Below are 13,861 nucleotides of genomic sequence, written 5' to 3' on the forward strand. Positions count from 1 at the left end.
AAGACAGAAAATTTTGAAAAAAAAAAAAAGTTTTCTTATTTTCTGCGAGTAAATTTTGAAAATAAATTTTTCTCCCTCACTGATGTGCGCTGATGAGGCGGCACTGATGGGCACTGATAGGCTGCACTTATGGGCACTGATAGGCTGCACTTATGGGCACTGATGAGTTGGCACTTATGGGCACTGATGAGGTGGCACTTATGGGCACTGATGAGGAGGTACTAATATGCCGCACTGATGAGCACTGATAGGCGGCATTGATAGGCGGCACTGATAGGTGGCACTGCTGGGCACTGAGAGGTGGCACTGCTGGACACTGAGAGGTGGCACTGACGGGCGGCACTGATGGGCACTGATAGGCGGCACTGATGGGCACTGATGGACAGCACCATCAGTGCCCACACTCAGTGCCCATAGTGCTGCCAGTCAGTGCTCATCAGTGCCTAGATGAGCAGGCACTGATGGGCACTGACTGGCAGCACTATGGGCACTGATTGTGGGCATTGATGGGGGGCACTGTGGGCACTGATGGGGGGGCAATGTGTGTGTTTTTTTTTACCTTCAGTGCCCTGATTACATTTGTCTGTGTCCCCAGCGGCTGTCGGCTCCCCCTCCTTCCTCACACTGCAGTGTCTGTGTGAGGAAGGAGCGCCGGCGATGAGAGATGATCTCATATGTTTACATATGAGATCATCTCTCATTGGACGGCTTGATCACATGGTGAATGGCCGCTGTGATTGGCCATTCACCACGATCTGTGATCGGCCGTGTCCAAGGGACACGGCCGACACAGATTCTCCCCGATGCGCGCTCGCGGGAGCGCACGGGGGGCGTGTCACTGGAGGCCGTTTAAAAATGGCCTCCCGAAAATTCGAGTCCGCGCTGCAGCCGTATATAGGCTGTAGCGCGGATGGGAGGGGGTTAAATGAAATTCTACTGTGTATGGCCAGCTTTTGCCTAAGGCTCCATGTACACGGGACGCTGGAAATGGCCGTTTAGGAGCAGTTGGGCGTTTTTTTCAGAAGCCCCTGAACCCATCTACATTTTATCTTATCTGTCCATGTACACCAGGTCGTTTACAGTCATTTGCAGGCAGTTGCGTTCAGGGACTGTTTTTAGAACGCAATTATTTGCGTTCGAACGTGTGTTTCCCGGCGTTTCAAATGCACAAACGCGTCCGAACGCGTCTGAACACGTCCGAACGCGTCTGAACGCGATGACCCGCGTTTAGCGTTCGCGTTTTTCCATTTTAAAGGGGAATAATTTTTTTGACCTCTAGGAACGCTTCTAAACGCAAACGCCCACAAACGCTGCTAAACGCCCGCTAAACGCGGGTACAAACGCGACCGAACGGACGTTTCAAACGTCCTAAAAATTCCAGCATTCAAAGGGACTTTTAACAACGTCCCGTGTACATGGAGCCTAACAAGGTCCAGAAGCTCTCCCGTAAAAGGTTGTTAGAAGATGTTAGATTATATTATTGTTTGAGACAAAATGGGGTTGATTTACTAAAGCTGGAGAGTGCAAAATCTGAAACAGATGTGCATAGTAGCCAATCCGCTTCTAACTTCAGATTGTTCAGTTAAGCTTTGACAAAAAAAGAAAAACCTGGGAGCTGATTGGTTTCTATGCAGAGCTGCACCAGATTTTGCACCAAAGACGCCCATTGGTTAAGAGCCCGTTCACATACAGGCGACCCGACTTCCCGGGGCAACCTGTGAAGTCGCGGTGCAACGCTCGCACAGCGACCTCGGAGCAGCCGGCATGGACTTCATATCATTGAAGTCAATGCAGGTCGCTCCAGGTCGCCCCAAAGAAGCTCAGGACCCTTTTTCTAAGTCGGAGCGACTTGTGTCGCTCCTATTAGAACGGGTCCTGTGCTAATCTATGGCAGGCGACCCGCGGCGACTTTTCAGGCGACCAGGTCGCCTGACAAGTCGCCCCAGTGTGAACCGGGTCTTATACTCTAATCTTCAATTATGCCTGTGGTTAAAGTGACCATTTCCGTTCCCTAAACATTTAGTGTTACCTTCAGAATCTGATTCATGAAATAGTTCAAACACACTCCTCCTTCCCAAAAAATGTGTAGTATAAGCAGACTAAAAATTGCTTCTTAATATGAATGAAAAAATGGGCGCTGGCAATGGAGGATACCTGCTGCCCTTTTTATTTTTAATAAATTTAATATGTTAATCCATATACAAAAAGAACCAGGCGCCTTCACCCTGATAAGTAAAAATTGCTTCTGCTTGAAATTGTCTGCAAAGTCCTCATCTCCGTCTCTGAGTAATCCCTCCGGCCCCTAAAATACGCAGAGAAAAATGACACATGACTGTCATAGAAAAGACAGAGGTGTTATTTGTGTGCAGGCTAAGATCGATAGTCTGGCTTTCTCTTTTCTCTGTTGTGCAAAAGGCAAGATGGTGGCACCCAGTTGGAGAAGAACTGGGTCTCATGGGAAAGAAAAGCAGTTTTTGTTCACTGGGTATGCTGTCAGTTATTCATTATCTGGATAGTTCATATTTGGGATCGTTTTCTGTAATACTTAGCAAATAAACGGGTTGCTTTAAAGTGTCACTTAACCCACGTCATAATAAACTATCAATAAATGGTGTAGTACATGCTGTTCATACTCAGGCGGTCACTATGGGATTGGTTTTCTGTATTCTGCAAAAAACCTGGTTGATCCTGCTGCTCTCTATCTCCCCCTCCTGTCCATGTCCCCAATTCAGATAGGGATTTTGTAGCTGTGGTGGCAGCTCTGCACATTCTCAGCTTTCAATGAGTTTCTATGCTGAGCATTTCCTCCCAATCACATCTGAGCAGCCCATGTGACTATAGAGTCACACATTTGGGCGTATACACAGTGGTAAATGACAGCCCACTCCCTCCCTCCTCCTCCTCTATGCCCACTAACCAGGTAACCACAACAGAGTAGCAATATTACATGTAGATTGATGGAGGTCTCCATTCCCTGTTAGTCTAAGACAGGCTGGAGGGGTGTGATACAGCCTGTGACTGACAGAAATCCACCCACGTGTTATTGCCAAAAAATAATAAAGATTTAATTTCAAATATATATTTGCATAACAATTTAAAACAGTTTATTGATATTATTGTTTTTTTTTTTTTTTTTTGAACATGTGACAAGCAGCAGAGGACTAGAAGCTCCTCCTGCCTATGTTTCCCTGCAGACCGGCTGGGAAAGAGCTGGGTCATGTGACAGCTGTATATCAATTAGGGACAATGTACCTAGAAATGTTTTTAATTACAATAATTGCAATGCCATCATCCACATACAGAAATAGATGGGAAAATGTAAATTAAACAGTGCGTGTTTAGTATCACTGTAATGGCAGTAAAAAAAATGAGCCTTTTGTGATGCCTGTTGACTAGTTTAGTCCCTGTAGTTTAGTCGATGTTTTTTTAATAATGGTTCTCAAAAACTGTAACTATTTTTTTTAAGGTCGCTGTCTTAATTTTCAAATCATTCAGTCAATGGCTCTACCTGTGTATTGCCCAGTTAGTCACATTACTGGGGATTTGGGGAACTATATATCCAATGCCAACATAAATGACATGTTATTGCCAAAAGGTAATTTAATTTCAAATATATATTTGTATGACAATTTAAAGTTTATTGATATTATTTATTTTTACTCTGTATCCCAAAGGCTGTTTGTTTTGGGTTTTTTTTCGTTTTTGTTTTTTTAACATGTGACCAACAGCAGAGGACTAGAAGCTCCTCCTGCCTATGTTTTCCTTCAGACAGGCTGGGAAAGAGCTGGGTCATGTGACAGCTGTATATATATTAGGAAAAATGAATGTTTTTTTAATTAAAATAATTACAATGCCATCATCCACGTACAGAAATAGAAGGGAACATGTAAATTAAACTGTGTGTTTAGTATCACTGTAATGGTAGTGAAAAAGGGGCCTTTTGTGATTCCTGTTGACTAATTTAGTCCCTGATTTTTAAAGCGGAGTTCCACCCAAAAGTGGAACTTCCGCTTTAGGTAGTGCTAACCCCCTGACATGCCACATTTGGCATGTCATTTTTTTTGGGGGGGAGCGGGTACCTAGTTTTGACAGGTACCCGATTCCGCTCGGAGCACCGCGGCGCCCTGAGCGGAAGTTCTCCTCTCCCCCTCCCTCCCTGCAATCTTCTGGGACATGTCAGAGGTCCCAGAAGTTTGCCGGCCAATCACGACGTGTAGCGCAACTCGCGCATGCGCAGTGCTTACCCGGCTGTGAAGCCGCAAACTGTCACAGCCGGGTGCCCACACCAGTGATGCCCGCGCCGGAGAGCAGAGAGGGAGAAGAGCGAGGCTTCGGGTGGCCGCATCGCTGGACCGTTGGACAGGTGAGTGTGTTAGGCTGGAACTCCGTTTTAATAATGGTTCTCAAAAGCATCTGTAACTATTTGATTTTTTTTTAAGGTCACTCTTAATTTCCAATGCTTTCAGTCAATGATTCTACCTGTGTATTGCCCAGTTAGTCACATTATTGGGGATTTGGGGAACTATATATCCAATGCTAACATACATAACATCTAGTTTTGGACATGTCCATTTTTATAGAGCATACTTTTCACTATAATCAACAGATATAAGTAAAAGGTATCATATCTAGATGGTCACAGCTATATTTCTGTAGCAGGTGAAATCCATTCACGTCATTTCAGTTTACGTCTCTGCTTTCCTGATGCATGTTGTTTGATTGTATTTCCTAGAGCTATGATCCAAAATAGTTACTTGGAAGTATTTACTATCTGCTCACATGATTAAGTTGCTCCCGTAGTTTAAAATGGCAAGTTTGGAAATCTGCAACCTGAAACTCTGTGATCTGAGGTGGGTTGGAGACCTGGTAACCAACCAGACCCAACAGCTCATGAGGTTGCCTCACCACTCTTACTACATGAGACCGAAAGGTCATTAGTCATCTTCGGAGTAAGATAATATGAGATGATACCATGAAGAGGAGAGGCAACTGTGTCTGGCAGCTGACGGGAGACTGCCTAAGTGATGAATCCTTGTGTGTGTGCTCTAGGCTGGATTCAGTTTCAGAAGCTTGGTGGAATGCCAGAACCACAAGCAGTCAGAGATAACATTGCTGCAGACATACCAGGCTGTCGCTGCCAACAGAAATCACATGATTTGTCTTAAGTTTGGATTTGGATATTTTAAATAGATTGCTAAAATTGTGTACATTATCCTTCTGCAAACAAACTTAAACCTTTAGGGGGTTACATGGCAGTAAAATTATAAATCAGCTATACGGTTTAAACTCCAGGAAGGATAGACTAGGTCTGGTTTCATCATTAATATAGTTAAAGGCTCTGAGACTTTAACAGGGAGAACTCTTAGGCCTCTTTCACATATGCGGACTGTTCGTTTGATCAGTTCAGTCATGTTTTTTATAGAAAGAACGGATTAAGTTTACATCAGTAAGTCATCCTTTTTTCATCCGTTTTTTTACATCCGCCAGCTGGAGTCCTTACCACTTGAGTCCTAGAGACTTTTTGTCATGCAAAAACAGATCATTTATCTGTTTACATCAGTTTTTTCATCCGGTCCTTTTTATTACCGGAAGAAAAATAGGGGTTTGATCTGTTCCAAAAAATGGATGTTGATGTAAGCGGATGCGGATGATCATCCATTTACATCTGTTTTTTCCAAAGAGATGCATCCGCGAATGGATGGATGAAAAACAGACAAACGGTCCGCTTGTGTGAAAGGGGCCATGGTGAATTTAGGACTGGTAATAGTATTGTTCAGTGCAAACAAGGTTCTTAGTACTGCACTTTGTCACAGGGAATCTGGCACAGGGTACCATATATTTTCAAGAATACATGCCATTATTGTAACATTTATCTGAAACTATAAATCTGACTTTCACATTTTACATGCTGACTGCACCATATTTTCATGATGGTAAAATATGTAGATTCTCCTTTTATTGGTAATCTGTATATCAGGCAAGTGCAAATGGCATACTTTATAAACAACAACTCCTGGGAGCAAATCAAATTTAAGATAAACAATATGGAGTTTGCATTGATAAATAATAGGCCCCTACCTTTCAAATACCAGGCCATATGGCCTTCAGCATCAGATGAATCCTTAAGAAAAGAGAGGGGACACTTTCCCATCTCCACCACCACCTGATGGACATCAGGTGCTTTTGTACCACTAATACCCAAAAAAAGGGGCTATATAGTGGAAACATGTATACAACCTAAATAGGAACCCACATCTTGTGTTGTGTTGCACAAACTTCTCTTCTGTAATTATAGAAGCACACATGTACCTTGTATCTTAAAGCGGAGTTCCGGCCTCAAAATCGAAAAAATCGATTTTGGGACATCCGCTTGCTAAGGGCCACCTGAAAAAGAAATGGATGCTCCCAATTTTTTTTTTTTGGTCACTTACCTTGATATTGAAGAAAATATACTCACCTTCCTTCCACTTCCTCCCTCTGTGGCCGAGGCCCGCGCCGTCACTTCTGGTTTGCGATGACTCCTGGGAGCTGAACGTCATCGCTCTCCCAGGAGTCAATGCTCCTGCACCTGCCCCGCTTGTCACTTCCAGTGCAGGCGCGCTATTCCCTGCTAAACAGCTTCTGGGCATGCCCAGAAGCTGTGCATGGATGCCACTCTTGCACCGGAAGTGACGAGCGGGGCCGGTGCAGTGCATTGTGGGACTCCGACGTCACCGAAGAGGCCGCAGAAGAGGACGCGCTGGCTTCAGCTGCCCACACCTGAGATGGCAGCTCTGGAGAAGAACTTTTCAAGGTAAGTATTTCTTCTAAAAGGTAAGTGCGAACCTGGACAGTACAGAGGCAATCCATTATGGAATGCACTAACCCTGACTTTCCCGGGGGTATTTTTATCTAAATTTGACCCCCGAGGCCGAAACTCTGCTTTAAAGGCAAAGTAACAATTTTGCGGCAAAGATGTCACATTAAAAGAAAAGTATAGACATACAAAAAAAAAAAAAAACTCACCTAGGCTGATGCAGCATCAATTTGATGCTGCGTCTGTACCCAGCTAGCTCGCCAGTCAGTTACCGGCTCTCTGCTTTGGCAGTGTTAATTTTTACATCAAATTTCGATTTTATTAAAATTTGACTAAAATTTGATTTGGCTAAATACAATTTTAGTTTTAGTCATATTTTAGACATCTGAATTGTTTTAGTTTTGGTACTATTTTAGTCAACTAAAATCTCCAGTACATTTTAGTCTACTAAAATCATTTTAGTTGACTAAAACCTAATGGAATTGGTTAAATTGTAATGCATTGTTTAAGCATTTCTCTAGAATTTCCAAATTCATTATGTACTCCTGGAGTAAAAATCTAATAACATGTTATTATTTAGGGTTTGAACAAACTACAGACACAGATTTGGCTGTTATTAAAAGCGGAAGTTCACATGGTTAAAAGTCCCTCCCTCACATTTTTGTTCATTAACGAAAATTAGAATTAATTTTCGTCATAGTTTTCATCAATTGAGAAAAAAAGTATTTTTCATTTCGTTTTCGTCACTGGAAACAAGGAAACAAGGAAAATGACAGAAACATTTTCATCAACAAAATTATTACTGTGCTTTTGTCCCTCCAGTGCTCACTGGAGCTCTGGGCTGTGGCAGGAGGGGCTGCCTGCTGGTCTAGGCATCTGAGTGGATCCTGACCTTATGGTCTGGATCTTTCCCATGCCTGGCTTGGGTCTGGGACGTCAGCCGACAGTGGATTTTGTCAGCTGGAAATGGGTCAGAGGAGTGCAGTTTGTTCCCCCATGCATATCATTTAAGGGAATTGTGTATTTTTTACATTTTTCGTTTTAAAGACCTGCTCCCCGCTGAACAGTATTTTTTTTTAATTTGTACCTGTTCCCCATGGCAGTGCCCAGCTACCTATGCCCTTTTTAACAATAGCTTGCAAATTGGCCCTGAAAATGGGCAGAAAAAAAAAAAAAAAAAGATGTGGCTCCCTCAGACCTCATTGGGGTTTGAGTGCTATGGTTGGGGTTCTACTGGGTTTGGCAATTTCAGGCTGGGTTTGTTCAGTGAACGGAACCCAGGCCAGTTCACTTATGACTTATAGTCACCTTTTAAAGCTTGCTGCTATGCCCATAAGGGGAAAAGTATAGCTTCACTCTTTTTTTCACAACTCAAATTATCTGTCTCTATGTACCTTCTTTCCACCCTCTTCTTCCTTGACATTAATATGTCCAGCATCTTAAAATCAATCTTTTAATATGAAATCAGGCACCGTGGAAAAATAACAGTTATTTTTCTAACGTTTATAAATAAACTCCTAAGTCTTTAAAGACTGTAAAAGGTCGTGGCTCAGTGTGCCTTCTACACGTGCGTCCTGACATTTTAATCTTTCCATTTCTGGATATGTATAAGCTTTATAATGCTCTGCAGTAACGTGGTGTGGGTACCTGCCAAATTCATAAAGCATCAACACATGTGATCATTTGTTAGGTCTTTTTATTGGAGGAGATGACATACAGGCACCTAGTGGTCAGCCTGCTTATATTAACTTACCATTGAGATATATCTTCTGGTTAGTTTAATTGCCAGATGTTGTTCACTTCTATTGAGAAGGTACTACAGGGAATATGATTAAATAAATGCATTTGAAATGACTACATAACCAAGAGTTAATACAAATTTGTGTGTTTTTTAAATATAATAGTAGTAGATCTTTTATGACTTACAGGAGAGCCATACAATCAGTTGAAACTTGACATTTATGTATATGCTCCAGCTGTTTGTTGTGACTATCCTTGGGGCCCTAACATTTTACTGTCCTAAGGACTCTAAACAATTTACTATATATGGGCGGAGATTTACCAAAACGCGATGCAAAGTAGCCAATCAGCTTTTAACTCCAGCTTGTTCAATTAAAGTGTTTGTAACCCTAAAAAAGAAGACATCATATTCCCTTAAAGCAGATTGAACAGCACAGTGCTTGAGCTATCTAATCTGCCCCTCTCTAAATGGTAAAAAACCTGGCTGATCCTGCCACTTCCTGTGTCCCCCCTCTGTGGGCTGACCACGATAATCATGGCTGAGCCCCGAACACCGTGGTCTGCCTGCGTGCCTCCATCATCCACAGCTCTCCTGTCCTACTCACCCCCTCCCTCTCTGCCTGTCAGCTCCCGTGGCTGTGTGAGCTGTCTCCGCCCCCCTATCACTATTTGTTGTAAAGAAAAAAACCTTTATAAAATATCCTGGCAGCCCCTCTCCTTAATCTGGCGATAACTCACTGTATAAGTGTTTGTTTAAATAGATGCATCTAAATACCTTTTTCCAGTTATCTGCAGGCTGGTCACATGACTCCCAGCTGCTCTACTACTATGATCCAGGACTATCGTGGGAGGTGCTGGGCGACCATCAGAGAGAGATTTCGGCTCCTCCCGCTGTAGCCCTAGATCGGAGTAGCAAAGCAGATTGGAGTCACGTGACCGGCCTGAAGATAACTGGAAAAAGGTATTTAGAGGCATCTATTTAAACAAACACTTATACAGTGAGTTATGGCTAAATGAAGGAGAGGGGCTGCCAGTGAAAGGAATTTTAGGGTTACAACCACTTTAAGCTTTGCCAATAAACCCTGGAAGCTGATTGGTTACTATGCACAGCTGCATCAGATTCTGTGGCAGTGGCAGATTGATTTTCCACCTTGACAGTACCTGTATAGTTCCCGGGGTTTATGTTACTCACCAGAGGCATGGCATGGGACTATTGGAGCTTCTTAGATGTGTAACCATTGACATCATTGATCTTTTTGGATGTCTGTAAGGGCGGTATCCTTCCAACTGACCACCAAGTCTTCTCCCAAGTGACAATAAAAATAAGGGACCCCTCCAACTGACCATTATTGTATGGGGTACCTTTTCCACTGCCCACCAATAAAAGGTGACCCTTCTACACTGATCAACGTAAATAGGCCCTTCTTTACTGACCAGTAATGTAAAGGGGCCAATCTTTACTGACCACCAATGTAAGTTGACCCTTCACCACTACCAGTGTATTGGGGCCTTTCTCAAATATCCATCAATGTGATAGGAGCCTTCTCTACTGACCACCACTCTAGGAAAGCTCTTTTCTTCTGAATACCAATATAAGGTGGATCTTCTATCAAGAGCATCACTGTAAGGTGGGCCTTTTCTACTGACTACCAATGTAATAAGGCACCACAGTTATTCTTTTCTAGACATTATTTTGTATTTGCTTTAATTCAATTTCAGGGTTATTACTACAAATAAATTTACCCAAAAGGTTATGAGGGTGGTAAAAAATCTGCCTTGGGTGTCAAATACCCTGGGTAACACCAAAATCCTTTATTTTTTTTATTTTTTATGCTAACACCTTACTGGTGATGCTGAGAGCTATAGATGTGTGTAGATTATCTGTAAATATATGGTAAATCCTGTTTAACAGAATTTATTTTTTAATTTTTAGGTGGGAGGAAATCAATTCTAGTTCAGAATGCAAACCTCAGCTTGGTCAATGCATGGAAGAATCCTGGTCGAGTTACAGCACTTTTCTTCAAGAATTATCCCTCTTTAAACAACAAAATCCAGGCAAAGTATGTTATTCAGTGTTGTATGTTCAGAGAATATGAAGTTTGTGAGAGTTAAACTTGAGTGTGTTAATTTCAGATAGTGGGGATGATTTACTAACGTAGAAGTGGTTTAATGCCTTTGAATACCCAATCACGTGTGAGATAAATTAGGGGGAAAGGATGCTTTTCAGCACCTGACTGGTTATTCAAAATGAACAAAATTACTAACATTCACTATTCAACATGAATATAGGCGTTGCAATATACCATTCACTCTACTCCTATAGTAAATCAACTTTACTGTACTTTCTAGTAAACCTATGTACATCTGCAACATAAAAATCCTCAAACTCTGTTTTTCACATATATGTGCAGACTAACTGAACTTATTGTAAACTGAAGTCTGGCTTTGGATGAGTATTTGGTTACCGTATGGTAAGCTATCTAAAGGCGCTTTTCCACTGCATGTTACGGATCGTTTTGGCGCTTTTGCACTGCATGGTACCGCATGGTACGGGTTAGAACGGTACGGTTTGGTACAGCGGCGCTTTTCCACTACATGGTACGGCGTCGGTACGGCTCACTTAAACTGTTCCACCTCGGTTGGGGTTCCAAGCAGGCCATACCGATACCATATCCCACAATCCTTTGCATGCAGCATTGATTGTTTGTCACCACTAGCCACTGATTGGTCAGAGAATCGTTGTAATCCCACCCACTTAGTACTAAGTACTACAACAGTGGAAAGCAAACCGAGCCGAGTAGAGCCTATACAGTGCTGAAAGGTGCCGACTCGCACCACGCAGTACAAAAGCAACCTGAGCCGAGCTGGGCCAAGAAGTGCCGAGTGGAGCCGAGCCGGTACTTGCAGTTGAAAAGTGCCATAATAATCCTTGCTTATGTTTTTGGAAAGCTGGAACCAGTTGGTGGACAGTTGACAGTTGTGTTTAGAAGTTCATTCTTTTTTGTATGAAACAATGAAACATCTCTGCGTGTTGTTGCAAGCACTTGCAGATGTCAGACTCACTTGCTAATGCCCTCTATTTAATTCATACCCATACCCATACCCATTACTGTCACAAGTAATGCTTGAATCTGTTACCTTGTTTGGTGTTATCATGGCAAGGTGGACACACTTCAGGATGAACACAAACATTAGAGTCTGTTCAATTTACATTGAAACTATGAAATGCAAGGGCCTACCCAACTGGATATACATTTAATGTATTTCTTATCTAGGCCTATGTGCTACATAATTGTAGGCAAATCTTAAAAGATGTTGTAAAGTAATAGTACAATCAGATTGCAGAATTTGAATCCAGCATTACAGAACAGATTAATACAGATTATTGTATATTCCTGCCAGTTTTGTTGTATGAGTGTATGTTTCAATTATTTTCCAGGGATAATATTAATATTGATAAGAGATCAAGTCCATCCACTATTGTGCCTTGAGCAATCGGCATTTTCTATTTCAGTATAATTTTGAATGATTTACTGCACCATTTTGATTAGATCAGAGTGATTTAACACTTCTTTTTACAAAGACAGTTAACTTACAGTATATAATGCAATGTAACTCATTAGACAGCAAAGGTTGGGATGAGATTTATAGCTGACATGTATCATGAAAATTTCATATAGCAGAACTAAAAAAAAAAACTGCACTTATGCCTTAACTAAAAATATTTCATGTAGAAATGATGAAAGCTGTATGACAGGGCCTATATGTTTATTAGAGTACTATCATGTCAGTCATATAATATAAGTAGATGATTACTTATTTTGTATGTAATGCTTTTAATACCTTTTTGTAACACTGCCAAAGAATAGCATGATGACTAGTTTAGTTTAATTACAATGGAAAATTGAAGATTTGATGAACTGAGGTTGGCATGTGGTCATCTTTAACTTGTCTGACCCATCGCAAGGTTTTTACTTTTATTAGTACAGTCCAGCCCTGTGTAATTAACGCCATAGCGTAAAGCACGTTCTGTCACATTTCATGCATTCCAACAAGTCATTAAAACCTGCCTGCTATAATCTACACAACAGATAGTCCTGCCGTGTCACAGAGTGCACTAGCACATGTACTCTACATTAGAGCACTTTGTACAATGTATTTTCTGCTAGGTAGTGCAATCACCGCCAAGATTTGTTGGATGCTAGTACTGCTGCATGGCAAACTAAGGGTACAGTGTTCAAATTTAAAGCTGATCTTCACATTTTAATTGGAATTGGAATTTTTAATTTCCATCCTGCTGCTGCACATATATCATGTGTTTTTTTTTGTTTTTTTTTAAGAATTTGTTTCATTGCCATAGGTCAGTGATGGTGAACCTTGGCACCCCAGATGTTTTGGAACTACATTTCCCATGATGCTCAACTATACTACAGAATGCATAGGCATCATGGTAAATGGAGTTCCACAACATCTAGGGTGCCAAGGTTTGCCATCACTGCCATAGGTAATTGACCTCAGTGCCTCCTGGGATATTTGACATTCCTCCAGGTCATCCCATTCACTAAAAGAGGATGGGGGCTGACCTAGTGGCGCGTCATCGGAAGGCGCCAGAACCCAGAAGAGCAGCCTTCTGATGATGTTACAGAGCAACATGGCAGTGCTGGACCTGACGGCAGCTGCTGAGAAGAGGAACCCGCTGTGTGGGTGAGTATCTGAAATGCGCACAGCCCAGCATCATGTAAGCAGGGAAGAAAATAAAAATTATAGGGGGGAGGATGAAATTCCTCTTTAGGTAGAAAAAAACACAACATTTATAATACAGCTATGAAACAGCAAATACATTCAACAGCATAGCATATTGAGTAGGTTCATAAAGCGGACCTTTCTCAAGCCAACGGTGAGGCTTCTCACAGTTTGACTACATTTCCGTGATTTTGTCTGATCAGATATCCTGAGAAAATGTGTGTGTGTCCAAAAATACAATCATTACTTTTTGTGTTTTGTCATATCAAACTTTGCTTTAACCTCCCTGGCGGTATGATTATGTCAGGAATTATGTACCAAAAGCGGTACAATTTTTTGCATGGAAATTTGGCGTTATGTATTATAGGCCTACAATTCTTAGTAATTACTGACTTAAACCTGACCAAAACAAGACTCTAGTAGACATCCCAGATGTGATAAATTTGAAACACAAACGCATGAATAATAATATAATTTTATTATATAATATAATATATAATATATATATATATATATATAAAGGAGGTGATACAATATAATCTAAATTTATATATAATAAATTGATATTATATATATATATAT

General features: G+C 41.5%; 1 protein-coding gene across 2 annotated transcripts in view; it reads left to right on the plus strand.

The window, feature by feature from the left end:
- Nucleotides 1-13,861, plus strand: part of RETREG1 (reticulophagy regulator 1) — a 177,312-nt gene that overhangs the window by 139,992 nt on the left and 23,459 nt on the right. For both annotated transcript variants that reach the window (XM_082258410.1, XM_082258411.1), the window contains one exon: nt 10,470-10,596. In XM_082258410.1, the coding sequence (XP_082114536.1) occupies nt 10,470-10,596 (127 nt within the window). The remainder of the gene's footprint in view (nt 1-10,469; nt 10,597-13,861) is intronic.

This window comes from Pelophylax lessonae (assembly GCF_965119305.1).
Source record: "Pelophylax lessonae genome assembly, chromosome: 5".
In the NCBI taxonomy this organism is placed as follows: Eukaryota; Metazoa; Chordata; class Amphibia; order Anura; family Ranidae; genus Pelophylax; species Pelophylax lessonae.